The sequence below is a fragment of the Mycteria americana genome, chromosome 3, assembly GCF_035582795.1.
Source record: "Mycteria americana isolate JAX WOST 10 ecotype Jacksonville Zoo and Gardens chromosome 3, USCA_MyAme_1.0, whole genome shotgun sequence".
Taxonomy (NCBI): Eukaryota; Metazoa; Chordata; class Aves; order Ciconiiformes; family Ciconiidae; genus Mycteria; species Mycteria americana.
In genome coordinates, this window is record NC_134367.1 from 79,561,139 (window position 1) to 79,587,243 (window position 26,105).

The 26,105-nt window shown below is 41.4% G+C and overlaps 1 protein-coding gene across 1 annotated transcript in view; it reads right to left on the bottom strand.

Moving 5' to 3' along the window:
- The window catches only part of RPS6KA2 (ribosomal protein S6 kinase A2), a 179,542-nt gene that overhangs the window by 34,284 nt on the left and 119,153 nt on the right, over window positions 1-26,105 (bottom strand). Inside the window, exons 9-12 of the mRNA XM_075499116.1 lie at window positions 21,769-21,839; window positions 20,787-20,875; window positions 13,412-13,476; window positions 4,613-4,715 (exon numbers count right to left, since the gene is read on the bottom strand). Of these exons, the coding sequence (XP_075355231.1) occupies window positions 4,613-4,715; window positions 13,412-13,476; window positions 20,787-20,875; window positions 21,769-21,839 (328 nt within the window). The remainder of the gene's footprint in view (window positions 1-4,612; window positions 4,716-13,411; window positions 13,477-20,786; window positions 20,876-21,768; window positions 21,840-26,105) is intronic.

Here is a 26,105-nt window from a genome sequence, read left to right on the forward strand (position 1 = left end):
ACAGTGCAGGGGTATTGTTTGCAAGGATCTCTCCTCTTGGATACAGAGGGTTTTTTCACAGTGCATGTTCATTCTTAAGCAAAGCACTGCCTGTGCCAGGAGTCCGCATAGAGAGAGAAGGCACAGGACGGCGAGGCTAGGAGAAAGACGGATGGCTCAAGGCAGGGCACCCCTTTGGCTTAGCAGCGGTTCTCCAGGGAGTGGAAAAAAGCTGCAAGATGCTATATCTGTCCTTTGCAGCACACCTTGACTACAGAAATTACAAAGGCTAAAGTGCTTTCTGGGTAATGTGGTATGTTGTATGAGTCAGGATAACGTAGAGGAGACAGGACCTGAAGCAGGTGTAAAAGCATGATGCTCCAGTAGTGGTGGTTTGCAGCCTCATGAGGATCTTTCTGCAGCAGCTTTAGGAGCTGGGACCTATTCCAGGGAAGATGTTGGTTGACTTGTCCTCAGGTGAACAAAATGGCTAGGAGTGTTTTAACTAACATTCGTGGAGATTTTCTCCCCACTCCTTCCCCTGACGGGGCAAATCCAGGGGAGGAACGGCTAGAGATAAAAGAGCCTGGAATTATTCTACCTTTGGAATTAAATAACTAGAGAGCAGTTCCTGGTACCTACGCCACCGCTCAGTGAGAGAAACAGCCTGACAAACTGAGAAGAGTTGCACTTCACTTAAAATTCTGACAAGCTTGAAAGAGATCTTTCTCCCCAGTTATGTTTTGTCCCAGGTATTTTCATAAGCAAGTAAGAGTCACATTGCAAACCATTCCTGGGTAGCTGGCTGGGTGTTATAGAACCTATAGTACTCAAATTTGCTCACCTTTTATTTGTTCTTTTTTATTGTCCCCTCCCCCCTCACATTTCTTGCAGTGCAACATGTGATTTACCATGGCAAGGTTACAAAGCTAAACTTCCTTTAGAAAGCTGTCTCCTTGGACGAGTGTGTAAATACCCAGTTTCACTAGAGTAAAGAAAATGCATCCCCACTGGACCTTATATCTGACTCACCTACCTACACTATCAGCACCACCCATTAGTGTGAAGGGCAATGGTGTGGAAGACTGAGTGCTGCTTGAGGTCCTGAAAATATGTGAGAATGTATTTCCTTGTGGGCACATTCCCTGTATAAATCTACTGATCAACTGAACAGAGGATCTGAAGTCAGAATATGGTGAAAACAAATTATCTGCCCAGAAACAAACAAAACTGAGACTGCAGCTAATTCTGTATCTCGTTACAAAGCCACCTCAGCTTTGACAGGAGTCAGAAATAAGCACAGCAAGTCAGAGCTCACTGCAAAGTGCATGGAGAAGCTTGTCTTTTGGTAAAATGATATGGGCTATTTGTTTATCTCAGTGTATTGACGGGCACTCTCCTTGCAAATACTTGGATGAATCACACCAGACCTCTTGCATCACTGGATACTTCTTACAGTGGCATATATACAACAGTGATTTTCCAAGAGGGATTAATTAAGAGGAAAGAATGTTTGTTTTAAAAAAGGAATGACAATAACTCAAATCTGAACACTCCTGAACTTCAGAAAAGCTGTGATCCGGCTCTAAAACATAAGTGCTAGGTCATCTCTATTTAAAAATAACTGTTCCTTCATAATTCACTGCCAATCTCTTTATCAAACACTATAGAAGAACTACTGATTATTTGGTGTTCAATATTAAATATTCATCACCGCCAACCGATATGCCCATCATATGAATTATATGTTAAAACACCTGTGTTAAGTGCAAAATTATGTTTAAATCATGTTAATTAACTGATAGCTATGAAAGCTAAATCATTTTCCTAGTCTTGATAAATCCAGAATAATTTCATATGTCTGAATTAGACCCAGCTGCAAACACCAGTCTTGTATAATGGCTATCTTTCTCCCTGTGAAATTCATAATGCTTTGTCCCCCTAGAGCATCTTCACAGGATTTTCAAAGGCTTCATAAATCTTAAGTAATTTACTTCAGTATGCTTCACTGGGGTTGGCAAACATTATTATCTTACTTGCAGAGGAGGAAATTTAGATGCTTCAGGTGCAATTTTACATATTTTTTCTCAGCAGTAGAGACAGCCTAAGGCATCCCTGCTGGTTACAGCATGCTGCCCCACCACTTAAAACACTACAAACATTTGTGGACTGAAATCTAAGTTGGATGACCAGAATGATCTTGGTTTGGTCCGTGTTCAAATCACCATTTATAACCTGGAGTGCTTCAGTCTCCTGCTCCCTGTGAGGAGCTGAGTCAGCACAAATGAGATGTGGGTCCACAGTGGTGGACTTAGGAAACAAGTGGCCAGAAAAAGAGACTCCAACTCAGGTGAATCCCTGAGAAAAAGTGATGTGAAACTATACCCATAGAGATGAACTGTCAGTGTCAGAAACCACATCTTTGGGGCACTCGGAGCTGAGGTTAGGAATCCATAGAAAGCTGTTTCAACCTCCAGGCTAAAGAAACTTTCTGAGATACAGCAAATTACTGGACTGGCAAGTTACTGGATCCAAAGCTTTGACATAAACCTGTTTCCATGCAAGAGAACTACTTCATAAGGACAGAGTACAAAATGACTGTATGTACCTGTGCCCTCCCCTTGGTAATACCTTGCTGACAGCTTCATTAAAACACGACTGCATTATCATCACGAAACAGGAATTATTACAGTGCTTTCTGTCGGGGTACATTCTCAGTAACAGGGTAAGTTTGTATGAGGCCTATGTCATGACAGAAAAAAACACAAAATAAAAAAAGATTCTTGTTTGCTTCCAGTGGCAGTATGAGCCAGTATTAAACACTTGTGATGCTCTCCCCTTCTGGTTGACCCAACCAGTCAACAGTCAGGGGCTGCAAAATATGCTGCTACTCTGCAAGGGCTTTTATATCACTCTGGAACTGTAAAGGGATTCACACTTCCAATTACACTTATTTTGAAATTACAGGGTTTGATTCTCAGGCCACTTTCCATAATAGCATGAAGCAGAATCGAGGCAGGCCATCTCCCCACCCCAGCCACCACCCCAAGAAAAACCTTCCAAGTCGGTGTCCTGCACGAGATATCAAATTGAATTAGGCAACAGTAGTAACATGTAGAGTGTAAAATATAACCCTGAGCATCAGCACATGCATGAAGTACGAGGGTTTTCATGCCAGTACAACCAATGAAGTGTGAACTTCCAAAGCAATCCAGACTCTCAGTGCTTCTCTGACACTTTTCCAGGGCAGCGCCAGCCTGCACTTCTCTCAAGATCAGACTAACTTGCAGTCTCCAATATTTCAGAGAAATGAGTTCCTCTGAAATCTCAATTAAAGCTAAAATCAAAGGTTTGAAATGTCTGGTATCCAAAGATCATTTGCTTCCATGCAGTGGGATAGGAATATCAGAACATGACTAACATATACTGGAGACAGGTGGATGTTCCAGTAGGACCCAAATAACCAGAGTGTAATATTTTTATAGCTTGTGAAAGTCGGCACATCCTTGCCAAAAAAACTAGGAATCAAGACTGATAAAAGATTTTGAGTGGATACCACTATTTTGTACCCCATGAAAGGAGGTTTGAGCCAGGCTTTGAATAGAGGTTTGGGCTAGTTTTAAGAAAAGGCTGAAAGTCATGATGAGCCTGAATGAAAACTACAGGAAATCTCAGCTCCGATTCATGTGCTATAATGCAGGCGTTTTCGTAATGAAAGCTCAGATCTTTTATTCTCTCTGCAACAGTTCTGGGGCAATTTGAGGGTTGAAGCTTGAGACCTTATACTTGGTTATTAGAACAATACTATGTGATATTTACAGTGCTTACTATCTTCAAAGTGTTTTACAAACAGCAGCTAATTAAATTTTTACATTTTAGAACATATAAATAGGTACTTCTTTACACAGGAATATCACAGGCAGAAACGTAGCTTATCCATGTCTAGCGACAGGCAGCATTATAACTGGGATTACAACTCTGAGGTTACTGATATTCTTGCTTTCAACTAAAAGAGTGGAAAGATGGTGTTTTTGTGCAACAATCACCTTCATATATATAGTCCACAAAGTGTGATATTCCTGTTAAGAAACAGAAATTATAGGAACAACATTCTCACTGCAAGGATTTTCTAAATATTGTGGGCCTAATTTCCTGTTGGCATAACTGCACTGATCTGAGAACTTGATGATTCTTCATTACTGTTAACCATGTATTAACTTCCAACAGTCCATAGTCTATAGGATTTCATAATTAAAGTAAACATCTATGGAATATATAATTATATACTAACTTGCAGAGATGCAAAGTTCTTTGAAGCTGAGGTAATTTAAAATAGTTAAATCCAGCTAAGGTAAACAACAATAAGAGTAATAAAATAGCAAATCAATAGTTATTTTTCCTATTAAAAATGTGAAATCTGTCCTTCCTGAAGACAAATTAATGTGAAGTTGGTGAAATGCTTAGGAGCTTCTTTTCTTGGAAATGCAAAACAGTCTTTGCTTCCTACTGGATATTGCAAAGCCCAGTAATCCCACAGGTGATCAGACTTTTAGACCCTGTTGGAATGGGAAGGGGAAGGAAGAATGAATTTACTCACTGAAAAGATGCATTACGCATGTGCCACCTTACTAACCTGTGGGGGTCCGAGATGTGAACTCTGGATCAAAATGAAAGGTGTCTTCTGGCCGTCCCACTGCGGGCTTGAAAGGTGGCTTGATTTCTTTCCTGTATAGCTTCTACAAGGAAAAGAACAGATCGCAATCAACAACAATCTGTACACCTTCAGCACCTGCAGCCAGGCTCCCCCGCTTTGTTTAGGGTGTCCTCTTTCAGCTCCGTGCCATCCTTGCAGGACTGACACAAAAGGGTGACGTATCCGTAGCTCTGGCTCCTGCTTGACTGGTTGGCTTAAAACCTGTGCCCTGGATGGTTCCTGCACTTTTCAGTTACTGGAATCCGGAATATAAACACAGATGTTTCTGGTAAAAATTTCGCCCGTAGGCTGGCGCAATATTCCAGCTGAGGCATCTGGAAATTCACTGGTCTTAAGGGCAGGACTGGAACGTGCAACGGCAACTCCAGGAAACTGTGCATGGGTGACTTCAGCAGCACAGCAATGGCAGTGGCCATGAGCACAAAGAACCGCTAGGAAGCGGTGGCTGTTTTAGCATTTATTATTTGTCAAGAACTAGCAATATGTTTGACACTCTGCCAGACTGAGCTGAGCAACAGGCCCGGCTGCCTGTTGCTCACAACCTAAACAGGAGACTTGTTCTTTTGGCATATCTAGTAAAAGGGAAGGGGCTGACAGCTGAGGATTAGATGAAATTCCCATCAAAAGATGTTAGGAAGAAAGCACAGCGGATGGGTGGGGAATCATGTTGAAGGCCTAAATGTGGCTTGAGCAGAGGAGCAAAACCAAGGAAAAACATAAGGAAGAGAGGAAGGTATATAACAGGTAAGCACTGCTAGGTGTGTGAGTCTGTGCCGGCGAGTGAGGGGGCCTGTAGGGGATCACATAAGTAACAGTCACCATAAATGCATGCTAATACACTGCCTTGATTACCAGGGACTTCGTGGCTGCTTTACTCGTGCTTAGCGATCTTTAAGAAATTGCTTCACTGTGCTCCTTTGCAAGCAGTCATACACACGCACGCACACACGCTCTGGGAGATGAACAAACTGAGGGGCAGCATGGCTGGGTCTGATCCAAAGCTTACAGAGGTTAATGTAAAGAGTCCTGTTGATTTCAGAGATCTTTGCATCATCTCTGCTTGCACTGGCCAAAACCAAACATCATACTGATGGCGGCATGGGGAACAGAGGTCCAGTTTGACTCGTGCCCCATGTTTCAGGCCCTAGACTGCATTCCCTTTCTAGCGATGCTTTGGTTCTCAGGTTTCAAAGGGCTGAATTAGTTGCCGCAGACAGCGCCCAATAATTAACATGTCTGAGCATAAATATAACATTTCATTCAAACTTTCAAGGCATGATAAGAGCTGGAGAGTTCAGTTTTATGACTGTAATATGTATTTTCAGGTTAGCTCTTAAAACAACTTCATAATGAGCTGATTTTTCAAAATATTTAATGGAGATTAATACATGCTTGTCCAGCTCTTTGCATGCAGGAAGATTCTTTTTAACTGTGGGTTTTGTGGTGAATTAACTTCTGTAATATAAAGCATGTGGTCAAACCCAAGATATATATACACAGCAACATAATTTGAACTTGATTTTGCATAGATAAATAAAGGTTCTTGAGGCAGGACATTCTGTAGCATAGTATTAGCATTAGCATAAAGCATATGTTTGTGGTTGAATTATGATTCCTTGGAAAAGTGGAATGGTGAAGCTGGAAATGACTCTGCAATAATTAATGGCCATTTCACCATAAAAAGTTCCTGCTTGCGTAAAACTGCTCCATATCTTCTGAGAGAAAAAGAGATGAATAATTGCTGTGAGCCACAATGGAAAGCCAGTCTTCCAAATAATTAAAAGCCAATTGCAATCTTAAGCAGGAAATGTCACTCATCAACTGAAAAGTACCAACCTAATAATTAACATATATCTTTTTCTGTCTGCACAGAACTTTAAAAGAGAACTCAGCACCTACTGAAGGTTTTTCTGTTGCTAGGATTTCACCTTGAGAAAGCTATTTGCTTCCAGCTTCCCTTTATTTGTCTTAATTCACAAGTGCAGTCCTTGTAGTGCAGAAAGCAATATGGTCACACGCACATGCTTCCTCCTTGAATTAAATGCACCCCTCATCCTGTGAGGTCCAAAAATTGGAACACGTTTTAGAGTCGTACATCATTCGGGAACTGCACTCTCTTTTGATTATCGTAACCATATTCTCCCTGGCCTCTTAATTCCTCCCCCCATCTGTAGTTTCTTAAGTGCTGTTGGAGCTACATTTGTCTTTTGAATCCCTAACCCACATCCTCCACTACTAGGGAGGGATTTAAGATTCATCATGAGTCACACGCCACCTAAAGATGTGTAATCACAAATTCGCTTGCTGGGAGGGGATGGAAACAAAGAAGTTGCTTGTGTGAGTGAAAGGCACCTCCTCTGAGCGCAGTGCAGATGACTCCCTTTCCATTTCCTTTTCCACTTGTGATAATTATTTCTAGTGTTTCTGACTAGACAACTAGGAACAGCAAAAGGTAAACCGCGTAAAACTTTTTTTTTTCCCCCAAGCTCTTGAATCGGGTAACTACATGAAATCTTTGAGGAACAAGAACAAGCAGAGCAGTGGCATCTGCAGGCTTTCCCATCCCACACTGGCTCCAGTTCTCTGAGTGAGCCACTACAACCAAAGCCAATTCATTGAAGCAAACTAAACCACAGGGCAGCCCAACACAGTTAAACATGAAGGCTTGCTGCTGGCAGAACGCTTCTTCCTTTAAAAACCCGCATCCTGTAGACTGCAAAACACAACATGACACAAGCTGATCTAAGAAAACAGTAAGAATCACAGCCGTTGTTTTCTATACACACAGAGAACAAATCTCTTGGAGGATTTGAGATCCTTCTGGATTTTCCAAGAATATTTCTAATTTTAGGTGAAATGTATTAACCTGTTATGTCTTACCATGGTCCCAAAATTTTTTGGGGCTGATGGATCAACTTGATCTCTTCCAACAGAAACCAACCAGAGTGGCAAATGACATGGCAAGTTAAGTTTCAAATCTTGTGTTTGACCGTTTCTATCAGGCTGTCACATAAATTTCTGGTAAAGTTTAAACAGTTATCTACATCCCACGTCATGGTAATCCTGGCTCTTTATGCAGAAGTCACTGGGAGTTCCACCACCTGTTTTAATGGGAACAGGGTCCCAGTTGTCCCAGTTTAAATTCCAGTTTTCATATCCAAATTATTATTTTGGGGCATCTTATTAGGCATTCAAAAGAGACTTTGGATATGTTAGTGCTAACTGGAGCATTTAAATTTCAGGTTGGGTGCTTAAGATAATTATATGTGTGTTATTTTGCACAGGTATAAGAAGCTGAAGATTTTTTTTTCTTCCATATTGCTTCCACATCCATAAAGGAGAAATGTACTCCTTAGCCCTTACTGTTTTATTGAGAATGTAATTTCTCTCTCTTTCCCAGTAAATAATAATCCCCCACATCCCACCCCTATTTTTTTAAACTGGCCACAGCGTTGACTTATCACAGAAAAATGTTCCTGACTGGTATCAGGAATCACTGCGCGTCACGCACGACTGTCGGGTCCAGAGGCTGTGCGGAGGGAGTGCATAATCCACAGAATGAGGGCGATGAACTCCAAGGTGTGAAAGTACTCATTTAGATATTCACGGCTGGATACATATCCATGCTTCTATCTACTTATCAACCCCTCACATCCTTCTAAGACTTTGATGATCAGTACCTTCAGATTAATAAGTACCTATGAATTAACTAGAACACAGTTCTGTAACAGTTTGAGAAACCATGAGCTCCTATCGACTTCCTTTCTGATTTGGGACAAACCCCTTTTTTTTGAAATAACTAATTTTCCCTGAGGTCCCAATGACCTTTTCTTAATGTACGTTGCCAGATCCCTGATATGAGCTTCATCTGAACACCTCCTCAGCTGGGACTCAAGTAATACACCAGGGACACTAGAAACAAAATGCTGCGACATAGTCTGTCTCTTGTTATTTATAAGCAGTTCATTTTTCATCTTTTTAAAAAAATGTACTCCTACCCCCCCCCCGAGATGTAAATGCCCTGTACATGTGCCTGGAAAATACCAAGAAAAATAAAATGATTTAATTTAATTAAAAAATATTTAGTTATCTCCTCAACTGAGTTTCTTTGATGAAGAATTGAATTATTCCTTAGACACCTTCTAGAAATAGAAAGATGCAACCCTCCACAGTGACGCACTTGTAGTGTGAGAATAAACTCCCTTGATACATATACCTGTCATGGAAAATCCAATAAGCAGAAGGATGAACTACCTTCTAAAATGTTTGTCCTCTCCTAGATTAATGGCTCAACGTTATTGTTTGCAAATGATAGAAAAGCTAGCAGAATTCAGACCTTGGGATCAATTTTTGCTGTTGGTAAAATCTGCAATTAAATAATTCACATTTTCAGTTTAGTTTGATCTCTGATTAATATTGAAGGAAATAGAGGAAATAGAACTTGAGTCCCCTTTCTTCCTATTCCTTCCCTCAGCTGTATTTGACAGTTCATTTTCTAGCATGTCATTTGCTCTAATTCCAATTTAGTCTGTCATCTAAATGAAAACTACTGTTTATAGCCCACTCCTCTGACTGCAGTCTGCAAAAAGATATTTCATTTTTCATTTTCAGTGAAAAGCCAGAAATTCTTTATGCATGACCTGGAAAGAAGAAACAGTAATAAAAAAATCAGGAACCAGACTGTGCTTTCTCAGAGCCAATGACTGAAATTATCTGAGGTCAACTCGGTTTGGGTCTGCTTGTCTTAGGGAGAAAAGGGGGTGCAAGGGTAGTAAGCAGGTAAAACTCAGAGGGAGCTCGACATCTAATCTCCTTCCTGTGAATCCCAGCCTTGATCATTTAACAAAGGATCTATTGAATTTGCCTGCTAAATTTGTCACAGTGCCTACTAAATGCCTTAGAGCAGTAAGACTGATATTTGCAGAAACCATCTATTTTTCACCCTGGGAAGTGGGAATTTAGGGTTTTGTTACTGGGTGACAATAGCTGTAAAAACGAGACTCTTGCAGAGATTAGCTCATGCCACAATTTAAGTTTGGGCATAAAAACTCTGTGTCAGATTGTGCATTTAGTGCTACTTATACACCAGAAGATAAACTTAGGGTGGCTGGAGATTTGTACTGAAGAATGGCACCCTGGAACATGGGAATGACGTAAAGCAGCTGTGGGAAAGGACGGGAGGAGGACGGTCGTTCTCTGGCCACACTCGTGTTTTCCAGGACTGCAGCTATTGCAATGGTCACACCCTGCCAGCACTGCTGTGCTTGGCATGAGCATCTGCAGCATCGTAACAGGGGGCTTTTTTACACTGCCTATGTTGCTTCCACTGTGTTTGCTGCCTTCATCCAAACCAGACACTGTCTGGTTGTGTCTGTGTGAAGATAGTGAAAGATGGGAAACAAGTGGGAAATGACTGCTCCAACAGGTAAAGACTTCAGTGGTAGAGACAATAACCAAGCCCCAATCCAAACCCCAAGGGAACAGCTCTGACAGTACTCTGACGTGAAGATGCAATTTATACGTTTCTGTCTGCAATTCTAATGACTTCATCACTGCAATATCTAGACTTGACACACAGCTTGGAAGGAAGCAGGTAACTCATTTCTGCTTCAAATCTCTTTTAAAATGAGATGAAGCAACTTGGCGGTTTGTTCTTGGTTATCATGTCACTCTTGTAGGAAAAATATTGCTTAAAAAAAGACCTGTTTCGCACTGGGTTTCTAGAAGACACTAACCCATTCTGACCCTTCATGATAAGGGGGCTCTTGATGGAGGATCATTTTCCTACAGTCGCTGAAAGTTTCTGTGCTGTCCGTTGCAGCGGTTCTGTCTATCATAGCTGCCAAGGTAGTTCAGAAGCTCTCCAAGAGAGCTTGGCTCTTGCTCTCCGAGGTCTTTATATTACCAAGGTATAAAATACATCAACATTCATGTCCCGCCTCTACAATGTTGTTTGCTGACTACCTGCAAATCAATGCAAGAGATTCTGTATAAGTGATGGAAAAACAAAGTGAGGGCATCAGGGACTCTTTTTCCTGCAACAGTACAGAGATCAGCACTAAACATCTATGCCTGGTCCATTTCTGTTCTCTGACCCTTCTCTGTTTGTGTCCATGGAGAACATGTAAAAGTTGGATGATCATCATAAGGCAAAGTCCTGGCTTCAGCTTAGGGCCAGGCTGGTTCACACTGCTCTGAAATGCATACTATACTGCTGCTGTAACTAGATAAGCCTCCCAAGATCTCCATAAATGATAGTAAAATTAGGATTAAATGCAAAAATATATTACAAAGTTGATAGCTGATCTGTGTAATAATGATCCATCTGTCTCCAAGAGCACTAATTATGTTGGATTAAAATGGGTCTTTACAGCTACATTTTAGCGCAAAGTTAGAGGGCTAGATAAGACATCAAAGGGCAATTAAATCCACCTTCCTCTCTAGCTCCAAGTCATATTCAAGCATACCTAGCCTCTTCATGGCAGATATTTCCCTAACCCATCCATAAGAACTTTTTCAAATGATGGAGGACTGTACAATTTCCTTAGGACAGGCATGAAATTGTTCCCTAAAGAGCTGAGCTCGAAACAATCACCAGTCATCATGAGAGAAGGTGCTCTTGAGGAGCCTCACAGTCCAGACCTGACTTTGCAGAAAACCCTTCCAAGATGCAGAGCCTCATTTCTCTGTGATGAGTTACTGGGCTGCTCCACTACCAAACACAGAAGAAAGAGGCACGCTCTCACTGCTCCAGTGCTCCTTATTATGTTAAGACATGTGCCCCTGACCTGTATTTTGATTACACAGCTGAGGACTGTGGAGATATCAGAGGAATATAGAAAATAATAATAATAATAATAAAGAACCCAACTCTTCAGGATTCTCTATTTTTATTTTTCACTTATGTTTTCATAAATGTAGAGTCTTTATACAGAATCTCATGATTATTAAGAAGCAGAAGAGGAAAGAGAATCTAGACTCCAGAACATATGTAATGGGACTAAAGGTCAGCTAGGCCATAAAGGAAAATCTCAAACTCCACTTTCATTGATCATCTCTTAACATGCTTACGAGTCATGCCAACTCTTCAACATGCAATTCAAATTAGATTCACGAGTTTTTCCAAAATAAATTATTCTGTGGGCCTTTCAAAGGCCACCTGAGCACCACAAAATGTGCTTTCACAGAGGAATTAGCTTTACTGTAAAGCCCTGGGCAGCAGTTTGAGAACGGCTCTGTCACATACATTCATGCGGTTTTACCAGAATTTATAGTGAGAACTGCATCAATGTGACCTGTTACGCTAGCATTCATGAGCGAATTCAGATCGAATATTAAAGAGACATAACAATACCATAACGCAGGTCAGATAAAATTCAACTAGAAAATTCTAGAGGATGTGGCAAACAGGAGCTCTGATGCACTGGCAGATGTCCAGATCAAGAACGAAAAGTGTTTGCCTCCAGGTTTGTCTAAAAATAAGTCTATTTGAACAAATATGATGCTGAAAATGTGAGAAGGTTTAACCTGTTGCAAGTCTAAATTGAATACTTAGCTAATCTCTGCTGCCAGCTTTATGAGCTGTAGCTGATAGCAATAAAAATAAATCCTTGTTTACCATTCTGTGAATCATGTCTGACATGTCTTATTTGAACCATGTTACATTTGATCAAATGTTTGCTGTTCCAATTTTGCGTGCTGATGTTAAATTAATGACTCACCTCAATAAAACATCAACCACTTGTAATTCCTGTTCTGGCTTGTTGACTTGTATACTCAGTGATGTAAAATCACTCTTCTGAAAATCCACCTATACTGTGCTTTTCTGTAGCCCGCATCGCAGTATAGTGGAAGGGCCAGATCCTGTCCTACGATCACTTAGGCCAAAAGTGACAAGGAGGGGTCAACAAAGCTATCCTGTTGGAAGATTTATGATTCCCCCAGCATAAAGTAGCACAACCTGCTGTGCAGCCTGCTGTACCAGCTCTACCAAGACCCAGCCAGTCCCAGTAGCACCACACGGTGTTTGGGAAAAGGGTGCATCTGGAGGTCTGGGAGCCCCTTGGAGCTACAGTCGGCAGATATGTGTAAGAGCAGACCTGGGGCTGCTCCGAATAATTGCTAGAGAGAAAAGGTTTCCTGCAGGTCCCTGATATCGGAAAGAATAAAACGAGCATTTAGTCCATCTTGCCTGACCCAGTGAGAAGAGACAAGTATTTCAAAATGGAACATAAAAGCAGAAAGATGGAGGGACCTAGAACATCAGATCGCTTTCCTCTGGAGTATCTCTTTCAAGCCCAGTCCTTTGGCTCTGGTTTCCTTTGCGACTGAAATATTACAGGAATTCCTTCATTTAAAGCTGCTCATTTTCACTCCAGTCCAGCTCCCACAATCAATGCATCATGTTTATTAGAGCTGAATGTGGAAATTATTCTGCAGAACACACAAATAACCTCAGGTAGTATGCCAGACCATCAGACAAAACAGAGACAAGCAGTTAGAAAAAACTGGCAATGCCAAAAGCAGCTTTCTATTTCTTTCATTTGTGGGAATGTGAACAAATGTATATATGTATGCAAGAGACATAGGCACTCACTTAAAAGGCTCTGTCTCCTGAGTTCTCTATGTTAGAGTTCACTTCATCTTTTTTCTAAACATGGCAGTTTGTCTTCAAAAATTTAGCTAAGGAAAAAAAAAAAAAAAAGCTGCTCCACTTACGTTCCAGTCTATAGTAACAAAGAAAGGGTGACGTTTAATTTCTTCCACTCCATCGAATCCAGCACCTGACAAGAGAACGAAAGAATCAGATGAAGTCACGCTTACAAGAGTGCTGCATGACATCTCTTCTCCAGCCTTCCTCCCTGTCCCCTCTTTTCTTCTGACAAAGCCGGAGTCACCATCTAAACATTTCTTCTAGTCAAGAAACCCTGAACAGTACATTTGCCATAACAGTACAAACAACCATAAATACAATGTCACTTCATTGACGAACATCTGATGGCTGAGGGTTTTTTACTTGTCTCTCATTGAGGCTGGTGCCAAGGCTGAATAGGTGCTCTCTTCAGGCTTCAGACGAGACCTGGGATTTCAGCCGCAGCGGAGCGCACGCACCAGCACGATGTCCTAGTGCTGCGGCAAGGCTCCTGCTGCTCCCTGCTGCCAGCAGCAGTTCTTCTACCCGCACGGACTTTCAAATCTTGTCTAGTTACCCATTCTCCACAGATGGGGAAAGCTGCTCTACAAGTAAGTTCAGACTCAAAATACCAAAAGGCTCCAAATGATTTGAGGTAAGCCAGGGTTTTAGGTTCCCCCCTTTTCAAATACCATCTTCAAATTTGCATAAGTACCAAAATCATCACTCTCTGTGGTATGTTTCCTTCACTGATAATATTGTTAAACTTTGTGTTACAGTACTCCATAGGAAATTTAGGAAAACTCTTCTAAGATCTGGTAATTAATCTAATTCTTTCATTACTTCTGCCTTTTGTCTTCACTGAAGATTGTCTTTTTTATTCCTTTAGTTGAATTTATTTGCTTCAGTGCCATCACAAAAACCAACAGGTGCTCAGTAATAATTAAACAACTGTCAGAGATGAGTTAGCACACCATTTTTGGGGTTGATTTGACTTTATTAATAGCACCTTTCATTTTCCAGTATGAGAAATAACATCTGGAAGCAAAGGCTTTGCATTACAATTTTGGAATCAGTTCCTGAAAGGTACCCAGCACTTCTTCACAAGGATGCTGAGAATCCTTGACTCCAAAAAGGACTTGGGATTCATAAGCACCTTGCAAAAGGCACTCAGCACCTCAGAGGACTCAGCTTTTCATACGCAGTATTTGTACTTTCTGAGGATCAACATTACAAGCAGCTTTAGAAAGGTCTTGATAACTCAAGCTTTTGTAAAATGTGACATCTGCTCTCCCTGTGTACAAGACATTACCAATGTTTGCTGAAATGCACTGATCAGGAACAGCTTCCTACAGCCTGATTAACATTCACTGATGAATGGATACAAAAAGCAAACACTTTGTGAACGTAACATGCAGGATTGTCTGTCAGGCATGCTGGATAATAACGCAAGAGGAATGTTCTGATTCCTTCCCCCATCCTGGTAATCTTACAGTATAGACAAATGTAAGTGATGCACATGAGGGTAAACAATCCTAGCCCACCATACAAAATTATGTGCTTGGAGGTGATCATCCCCCCTCAGGAGTGAGGTCTTTGGGTTGTGATGGATAGTTCTAGGGAAACACAACATGAAATCAAATCTTAGAAAGAGAAAAGAGGACAAAAAGGAGAACATCGTTATATTGTCACTGTATAAGTCTGTTGTACACCTACAGCTTGAGTAAGGAATGTAGTTGGCACCCTCACCTATAAAAGGGTATGTTTATTAAAGGTAGGAAAAATCAAAGAAGAGCAACAAGGAATGGTATGGAATGACTGACTTTTCAACCTGGAAACAGATGACTGAGGGGGTATACGATTGAGAACTCAAAAGTCATGATTATTTGGAACAGGGGGATAGGGATTCACTCTTCCACATCTTTTCCAGTACAAGAAAGTACTGGTCACTGGTCATTAAATGATGCTAGCACGAATCAGGTTCAGAACAATCTGGAGATGTTTCCTCAGGCGAAAGATAGTTGCGTGACATGGAATTCCTTGGAAAAGATGATGTGGATGCAAAATATTTACATGGGTTCAGGGGGAGACCAGAAAAGTATGTTGAAATGAAATCTGTTGCAGATTACTTCAGGAAACTCCTTACTTGAGCTTAAAGCAGGTGTAGACTGGGAGAGAATTTGGGTGAAGTATCACATATGCTTACCCTATTTTTACTCTTCCCTGGGCAGTTGTTTATGGCCCCTGGGTACTGAACAAGAAAATACTAAGACTTAGATAGTAATAAGACTTGTTCTATGTCTTCCTCAGCATGTTTTTTCAATGCACAGTTTAAAGTCTGCACTAGATACCCTTGGCAGACTCATTCTGATTTTAGCAATGCCAACAGAAACATGAAACCAACACAGTTACTCTGAAGAGAATTACATTAAGCAACTCTTCAGAGAAGAAATATCTGTGAAAAATGTCTTGTGTTCAGTGGTGGTGACTGGAAACTTTGTAATGTGCAGTAGTTGCTCTTTACTACATAAGGATGAAACCCAAGTACCAAACTGATTTTGAAGGACTGGGATAAATGCTATACAGACATTGTAAGCTCCTGGTAGCATTCCCTAGACCAAGGATAACTGCTGAGGCATTCAATCTTCTCTGCTCTGTCCCTTCCCCACTGTCTCCCTTTTCCCTCTTTTGTAGGCTTATGGATAAATCATTGTATGATGGGAATCACCCACCTTTTTCCGATGATCCATTTGAAAGCCACACTTTTTGCTACTGTTGGTGTTCTTTTTTCCACAAAACACAGAAATCAGAACCAAGGGAAAAGCCCACCCATAGCTACTTCTATCAGTGGAGGACTGCAGTGTGCATTAAGGAATGCAGCATGCAGTTGACACAGGCATTTGAAAAATTAGCATTTCCCACTTGGGGCCACCTCAGAGCTCTGGCACAGAGAGAATACGTTGTTAGGAGTGCCAGGGCTTGACTCCATCTCTGGTTAGTTTGATGTCGTACAGAGATTTAGGACAGTAACAGCCTGATTTTGCAAAGAGTGAAGGACTTCCAATTCCCAGCAGCTGATTTTACACCATGGAGAAGATTCAGCGCTTCCTGCAGTTTTTATTTCCTGATCTTCCCTGCCATGAGACCTGCTGGTGTAGCCCACGGCTCCCTCTTGGGCTGTGTGCTGTGGCCGCAGACAGTGGCATGTGGCCTGGTCCCCTCCTCAACTGGGGACAGCTCTGGGAGCCTGGGGGGGCAACTGTGACCCCGCTGCGGGGGGCCAGACACCGGTGCTTGTGGTGCAGTCTCTCTGGATTTGCTCAGCACGTTTCATCCATTCATCTACCATCTGCAAATCTATAGTGGTACTGGAAAGACATGTGCTTTCATTGAGAAAAGAGAAGCACAGGAGTAACTGGGAAGTCCTGTTTCATGGGCGTGGACATTTCTTGGCACAGAGGTGGGTATTTAGCAGGCTGCTGAAGGGCAGCACACGATGGCACACCACATGACCGCAAACCTTTCACCTTCCTCTAGGTTCCTGGTTGTTTTTTTAACTTCACTTTAACTTCAGTTTAGTAATCAAACCGATCTGTAAAGAATAATCAGCACGATCAAACCTACTGCCTGCAAATATTCCTATGTGCCATCCAGTCCCACGAGGGTCCAAGAAGATAAATAATGCTTTCAGATCAAATTGCCAGTTTAAACACATTATAGAGTGCAAGGATTTATATAAAAGCAGCCTCATGTTAATAAGCGAGAACTTGATTATCTAAGATTGTTTTATGCCTGTAATAAAAGTGTCTGCGAGCAGTAACAGTAGAATGTTTTATTTGTAATTGGTTTTGATTGTTGAATCATTATGGACAATGTGAGCCTTGAAACATATTAAGGGGAAAAAGGGAGACATATGAAATTTGAAAGTTGATTTTTGGATATTCAAAATGAGCAGAAAGAGTTTCCGGATTTTTAGTCTCAGATAATAAAATTTTAGCGTCTCCACAGCTTCAGATGTACAGTCACTCTGACAAAGGTGAAACTTGTTTTTTAAAATTCATCTTCTTATAAAATTGAAAACCAAAGTTTTCTATGTGCCAAAGCAGAATGTATCTTCTCTGAGAACATGAGATTAAGGAAATAATAACTATTTCTTTGCCTTTTACTCTGAATGTACTGGCACATGCTTTTACTCTATACTTACTTGGCCAAGCTTCTCAATTATAAGCCTCTGGAACCTTTATACTGCTCAGCAGTGTAGGGAGTTCCTGAAATGCTCTTGACATTCATTTACCTACCTGAGTAGATCCAGGTCTTAGAGCGAGTAAGAATTAGCCCCTTGCCTAAGTTCCTGGCAATGTAATGAACTAACACCTTCATCGTACCATTTCCTTTCCGAGATGTTTACTCCCTGTTTGCCTGCCATACGGGCACCAGACTGGATTACTAAATTCCTCCTCTGCCTTGTCTGAGTATCTCCCTTCAAAGCAAAATTTTAGAATACATCATCAAGCTTTACTTCTTATTTGTTAAGATATCAAAATCAAATGGCAAAAGGAAGATGGCAGTCAGAATAAAATGATTTTCAAAGCCAATGTTAAAAACACTTTGGAACTAAATACAAACACTTTCCAGATTTGCGAACTTCTGAAACAATGGATGAAAACAAGTGTTTGATCCATAATATGGTTCATTTATTTTAGCACGCTTCATTAATTTGCCAAACAGGATGTCTAAGCCTACTTTTCTTTTAACTTCAGACTGTTATTCCTTTCCCAGAAAAAGCTAAAATCCACAAAGTTGAAGCAGTCCTTTTATCTACTGACTTCTGTTCAGTATTTAGGCCAACCATTTAAGTATTCCTTCTTTCATTACCAACAAGCCTGTTTTCATCGTCCTTTGTGCTGATTCTCAATCAGTTAAAACAGAGAGAGCCTTCAGAAGCTTTCCACCGCTATCCCTGAAGTGTTAAGATCTATTTTTCTCTTACTCTTTTAGATTTTATTTCCTTGGATGTTTGTGTTATAAATAATCTCTTCCTTTCTCCCAGCCTTTCCAGTATTTCAATAAACCTCAGGTTTAAAACCTTGACCCTTAGCAATTCCCCATTATTAAAAGGGACACGATATGGGGGCTAGAACTGTCATGACTAAAACTAAGCAGCATTGCTTATTTTAGTGAGTAGCTTTTTATTTAAGGATCAGTATCCAGAAACACCCACTGACTTCACTGGAGCCCCATTTTGGATGGATAGCAGCTTGTGGGAAGCCACAAAATGAGCAGAGCAGAACAAAACCAAGAAACGGAGACAGGGAGGAAACAGCAGAAAGGAACAGAGGGGTGGAGCGGGGAAAAGTTTATATTTGCTGCAGCATCTTATTTTTCTGAACGTAGATTAAACCTAGAAATCCCAAGACTCTAATTTTCTCTAATGTCAAGCAAATTGCTTGAGAGCAATTGAAACCTGCTGAGAAAATGTGGTTTTGCGCTATCATCTCTACAGCATATCAGGCTACAAGAGCTACCATTTCGGTCAAGAGGTAAAACCTATGGGAGGGCATTTCCTCCGTGGGCTGTGCGGGCATGCCCCCGGGAGGAGAGGGGCCGCAGCAGCGTGCTGAGGGACTGGCTCCCCATTCACGCCCAGCCCTGTGGGAGGTCGGGTTGTCCCCTGGTCCCTGTGCGGAGCAAGGGCTCTCGGCTCCTGCTCTCCCCAGCAGTCGCAGCGAGAGGCAGCCTGCTCCATAGTGTCCTTGTCCGCAGGAGCCAGGCTCTCTCGGACAACAGCTGAGCCACCGTGTTTGACCTCTGCATGAGGTGGGGGCTCCGGCTAAGTTGCTGCAGCCAGGCAGAAGACATCCATTCACCTAAAACATGACAGTCCAATGGTGCTCAGTACAAAACAGGGGGCTGGAGTAACCCTCATGCTGCCCCACCTGAAGCAAGGGACAGAGCTACCACAGCATGAAAAGGTCAAGCAGAAGCTCAAAGGCACGGAGCAAAGCGTCCATCTTCCACACGCGTGCGTGCACACCCACGTGTGCCTATTAGAAACTGCAGGAGCCATCGCTAGGGCAGATGGTGATGGAAGTGGGGGTCAAGCGTTGGCGCTCTGCCGCCTGTCTGGCTGCTAACGCTGTGACTGCTGTGCAGAGGACCAAAAGCACTACGCAGCAGACCTTCCGCAGCACCACCTCCAGCATCCGAGAAGTGAGCGTGGGTACGGCAAGAAGGAAAGAGGGGAACCCTCTTGCACCTCTTGCTCTTTCCACATCCCAGAACGAGCCATTTAGTAATTTGGATTTTGCTTCTAACTTTACGTCTCCAATCTGAAATAATCTTACGAGCGTAAACAGTTGCAAGAGAGAACAGCAAATTGCTTTTCACAAGTCTCAATATTTAACCAGTCTGTGCCATTCTCTAAAAGACAAGTCATTTATTAGCTGTCAAAACGCCCATGGATGGCAATGACAGTCAACCACATATTTAAATATGACCCATCAGCTCTCTTCTTGTGCTACAGTTTACAGAACTGAAGGATTAAATTCCTGCTCCTAAGGTCAATTCCAAAACCCAACAGAGGTATGAAGGAAAGGTTTGTCCCTTTCCTTTAGAAGCAAGTTCTTCCCTTGTTCACCTGAAATGCAGAATATGAGAGCTGTGAGGAAAAAAGAAACCTTCAATATTTTTCACAGAACTAGATACGATTTTAAAATGAAAAACAATACAGTGCTGTTCTCTTCATATCGTTCACTTGATATGACTATTCTTATTTTTCCACGTAAAAACCGAGGACCAAATTTGCAATGAAAATCATGCACCAGGCATTGTCCATGACCTTGCCAAATGCAATCAATTTCTTAATAGAACTCCCAAACAAAGGTACAGATGACATAAGATACATGATCCAATACATCCTTCTAGTTTATCACTATTTGAATAGGATAACTGACAAAGGATGAAAAGACATTCATAAGAAAGGAGATAATACATTTAGGGTAATAAAGAAGAAATCCTACTGTGAAGATGTTCCCAGCAAACAGAATGAGACAGCATCAAAATGTATTTGAGAATGGAAGAAACAAATTCTACTCCCTTTTCTTCCCCACTTCAGATTTGCAGCTAAATTATACAGAATTAAAAAGATACCTGTTTCTCAGTTCCCTATATTATCATATGCAGCAGGTATCTTAAACCCTCCATAAATGCTGGCGGTTTACTCTCCCTTTTCACTGAAAAAAATAAAATACAAGCTAATATCATGTTTGAGATTCCAATGGTTTGCCTGTACGCTGCAAATTTCTCTAGTAACGCTCAAGGTTCATTGTGCTCTGGGAAGGAATGCAAAATGCCACATAATGAAGAGGATAACTGTCAGGGAAGATGCACCGAGAGAAACCATCACCGCCTGACAAGGCAGAGTGCACGTAACAAATGCCCCGATCAAATGCGTGCGCATACCTAATCTGTTGGAAGGGTTTCTTTTGAAGAGGGCTCGCAGCAGGCTCTGGGCTTCTATGCTCAAGAACTGCGGCATTCCCAGCTTGGCTCTGAAAGAACACAACACTTGAAAAGAAAATAGATTTTTCAAAAATTTTCTCCATCACACTGTGGTTTAAAAAGTGGAATTGTAGTAGTCAGGATGGGCAGACACATGAATTTGTTGACCAAAGGCTACCAAGCTTAACGCAATACAGAGTCGGGACCTGATCTTGTTCTGTTGAAGTTAAAGAAGGTTTTACCACTGGCTTCGTTAGAGGTAGAGTAGATCTAATGAATCTCATAACAACTTTTGCAACCTAACTGGGTCATTTTCATACAGAATTTTTTTCACTTTTTTAGCTTGCTAGAATAAATTTGGGAATCAAGAGGAATTTAAACAAACAAAACTTCATGAAACTAATTATACTAAACCATATATTGATTAAAGAGAATAAAACCTTTCCCTTGGCGATTCATTGCTACAGAGAAAAAAATGTGATATTGAGCAAAGATAAGCTTCAAATACTCATGTCTGCACTTGACATTAAATGAATAGGAAATTTGCAAAGGAAAAGATTTGAAACTTGGCAACAACAAAACATAAGCTGTTCTGCAGAAATCTGACTGTTCCTACTTTAGTGTGGATAATGACATTCTTTATTACAGAAAGTAATTACAGAATGTAAGATACATTTCTTTTGTAAGGCCCCCTCAGTAATTCACTTCCTACTATTTATTTTGAAGGCAATTTTAGAGCCACATGCAGGCACCAGCTGTGCATGCCTTACCAAATTCATGCCTTGCATAGCTTTGAAAAATGCATTATGCACATTATTATTCTCTGCCCTTCATATACTTAGGCTGTATGGGCTGTATATACTTAGTATATACATATACTACAGGCTGCCCATAGGGTACAGTTAACTCATAGTTAGAGGAACGAAAGCAGTTCGGTACTCACTTGAGAATGAGTGCCATTGTCTCCTTTCTGTCTTTTCCCTGGAAGGGTAATGATCCCGTCAGCATCTCAAACTGTGGAGTAACAACCAAATGGTAAATCAAATGAGCATTGAGATAGTCTGCAAAGCCGACAGACACCCCACCCACCTTCTATTTCCAACACAACTGAAAACTTGAGGAAAAAAAATGGTCCAACAAAGTGTACTTCAGGAAAAAATGACACAGCAAGTCTGGATTATGCAGAACATGAAGGACCAACATGACTGTTTTGTTCAAGAGTCTTGTTACAAACTGTTTACACTGATACTTGGGGTCAAGTTTTGGTATGTTTGGGAAGAAGTATCATATATGCTGTTTCCTCCAGGACCTGTTTGATGGCCAGTGCTGGAGATGAGGTATTTGGCTGGAGGGACCCTTAGTCTGAATGGGTATAGCTGTTCTTAGGTGTTTGGCATGGACTGTGGTGCAAGGAGAAAGGGGTTCAACATGCCTTTCCCATCTTTTTAGCTTGAGTTGAACCACCTTTTCGATTGTATATTTGCACCACTTAGAGATGCCACTGCTATACTTTGCAGGAGAAACATGCACAAACCCCACATTCTCAAGGCGTTTGAGTGTGCTCTTTTCCTCCTGCTTTGGTTCCCTTGGCTGTATTCAGCGATGAATTTTGCAAGTGTCACATTTAACTGAACCCAAATCTCAAAGCAAAACTCAGCAATCATCACCAATTATTTGCCTGACTCACACATGAAAACATCAATCAGTTATGGTTCCTTTGAAACAGATTAGTGCTTTCAGTAAATTTGACAGGAATTTCACATTTGTAAAAAAAAAAAACCAAACCATCAGCCAAAGAAGCTTGCCTAATATGGATTCAATACCAGGTCTTTCACGCAGCTCTCGCTGCAGTGTTTCATGGGGGTACGAGTGGCAGCTGGTTCCTCTGACTAAGGGATGATGAAGGTTATGCATCACCAAACACAAAGACACCAAGAACATAATTCAGCCCGGGCACAAAGGAGGACAACGTCCACTGAGGGTAAGGAGAACTGTTACTTGCTTATGTCTGTGGCTTTGGGTCTCTTCTACTATAATAAGTACCTACTAATTAATATTCATTGCTATAATTAAATACCTGTTAAGGCAGGACAGACTCTGCAACCCTTATGTAGTTTTTGTACCTTATCACACTAGCAGCTTCACTGCTCTTAGGAAACACATTTGTGCAAAAAAGGATCCTTTCATTACCAAAACCTGTGTCAGACTGCCCCACAGCCTGACTCCTCCCTTTTCCCAGATTAAATATAGCCATATGATAAGAAAAATATAAGAAAACATAAGAAAACTGTAACTGTGAAACTGTTATGCTAGTTTTGGGAGGAGGGCAGAGGAGAGGTTTAGAAGCCAGATAACTAATTGACTAAAATTAATTGAAGGATTAATCTGCATTAGTAACAAATTACCTCAAGGCAATAAAACACATAGTAGAAACAAGAAAAAAACACTTTTAAAAAGTGTCTATGGCTGACATATAAACAAGATTTGGAAAACACAAATGTGTTAACTCCTGCTTGGTCTAGGAGAGTCAAGAGAAGAGCTGGCTGGTAGAGCTGGAGGAAAGGAGCTTGCCTTCTAGAGAGAAACATGATGGGGGAGAATTTTTAAAACTGCCTAAATGACACTGGAGGTCAGGTACCATTTTCAAAGTAGTTCTGGCCTGTTAGAGCCTTAGTCCTCATGAAAGTGTTCAGATATACTGGGGATGAAGGGCAGAGAACATTGCTTCCCAGGGCAGCAGCAGAAGTGGCACATACTGTACCAAACCCTCCTCACGATTTCGAAAGAGTTTACATTCAGGGTAAGCACCTAATGTTCACTTACACTTGCTCACGTTACTTTGTTGTTATAATAAATCTAATTTAACAGTGCTAACAATGACTGCTACAGCTCCTTTATTTTGGCAGAAATGGGCTTGACACTGCTGATGCAGACGATACAGACATAAGCAACTGCTTGGTGAGTGACTACGTGGGAAGACGACGACTGTAGCTCCCAGCCACCATGATATCACAGAAAGGTCTGCAAATTCACCGTGGGTGCAAGGGGACAAGAAACCTGAAGTCAAGAAATTCAGATGCGGTGTCCAAGAGGGGAGGAAGGAAAGAAAAAAGAAATTTAAGTTGCAGGAGGGAGCAGGGGAAATACTGTCCTGGAGGCTGCAGGGAATATTTACTGCACTGCACTAATGGCTAGTGCTTTGTTACCACGTGTCTCCAATTACGCAGGTCTAATGTTATGATTAATTCAGATTCAGAAGAAATGCACTTAACATCAATATTTAAAGTGAAAGGTAGCTACAATGAGTTAAATGTACCAGAGCTTTTTACTTCAATGAACTCAAGTAAGCAGCAGCTGGAAGAAAGCACTGGTTTCTCAACTGCAGTCCTGATTACATCTGTTGAAGGTTAAAAATGAAATAACAAGACTGAAAAAAAAAAAAGAAACAGTTAATCTCATCAGTTAAAGCTACCGCTTTACTGCACAACAACCTGTTTTCCTGCTTATTTTTTCAAAAAATCAAGAATCTTGCTAAACCTAAACATGCAAACAGAAGTGAGCACTTGCTGCTAACATCCTTCCACGTAAATACAGGGTTGTATGGGTCACAGCAGGTTGACAAGGAGCTGAGCCTAGGCGTGAAGAAACTCTGTAATATTTTTGGCTATTAAAGCAGACCCTATAGTTTTCCCAGGAGCCTCAGTTTTCACTCTCCCCACTTCCCATCTGTATAAACCATCTGTTTGCTCCTTGCCTCCCAATGATTTGCTTCTTGGGTATTCTGGAGGGTCACTTTCTCTTAGCCAGTACTTCAGAAGGCTTTGCCTCCCTCCAGCCTCCTTTCCGTACCAATATTCAGCAAGAAAGGCAAATATGCCCTGTTTGAGTTCAGCTGCCTATTAAGAGAACCACAAAATTAAAGCTTGATGGGAAGGGGCCTCTGGAGTCACCTAATGCAGCCCCTGCTTAGGTCTCAACGTACTCTGCAGTGCTCCCTTTCTCTAGTTTTCAGGGCAATTGCAATTTCAGTAGGCAAAACACCAGCACTGGAGACCCCAAAAGATACATATGTGGCAAGACCTTGGGAAAAGAGGGACACATTTCCTGAGGGAATGGATTCAGGAAGCGACCGTGGTAGGTCGTTGAGGAAGATAATGAATGAGAAAAAATCCACAGCCTAGGGTAATTGCCAGATGAATCTTCCTAGCAGATGGAAGGAGAGCAGATTGTGCAAATTACTTCAGCCCAAGTCTGCTAAAGTATTGTGAGCCTAGGATAAAATTCAGGGTTACAAAGAAACTTGATACCACTCGGTTAGGGAGAGCAGAGAGAGACACTCTTGTCAGGACAGCCGGGTTCCCCTCTCAACACTTCCAGTCATTTTCCAGGTAGCTGGGAGCCCGTCAGCCACTCAGTTTTACCATTTGTAAAATGCATTAAGGTTTTTTCATTATTAGCCAGGTATGAAGCATAATGAGTTAGTGTTTGCAAAGGGTTTGAATACGTTCACATAGCAGCTAGCATAAACATTCAAAACGCTGTTCATGAAGACCATCCCTTGCACTGGGAATAAAACAAGTGTTATGATGAGATTTTGTAAAAAAAGATCGTATTGCTTTGATGTCTCGTACTGATTTTTCCAATGCCACTGTACAGTTACTACAAAATTACTGCAGAGCTGACTACTTTGTCTGGATACCAAAAGGATATTTTCTTTTCTCGTGAAGACTTCACTAGTTACGCATTCACTACATTGCTGACAAATATAAACACATTTCTTTTTATTTGGGACTGCCTACTGAGTCATCACACCCCTTCTTTCCCTAATTATATTCCCCCCTCTGCTCACATGACTCTCAAAGGTGTGCAGTGGTTTTTTCCTGAACTGAAACACATACAACTTCCATGAGGTCTATGGCCTTGTAAATCAGCTGGTACAATGAACTACAAAACCACTGCTTTGAGAGGCCTTCCAAGAGATTTGTGCATGTTATATCGTGCGGATCAGTTCATCTGGGCTTCAGAGATGGCAGTGTGGGCATCTAGGCTCTTGCAAGGCAGCTGAAAAGGTATTAGTCAGATACACGACTTTTTAACCATTTAAGTCGGTTGCTTGTTAATGTACATCTCTTGATGCAAAGCTTTTGTAGAATATGTCCTGTCCAAAATCTCCAATGCAATGAGTAAGATGCAGGAAGGAAGAAAACAAAATCTGTCCGGTACTGATAAACCACATAAATTCACCAGCACAAACTTTTAATTGGGTCCCAGCAGTCATCA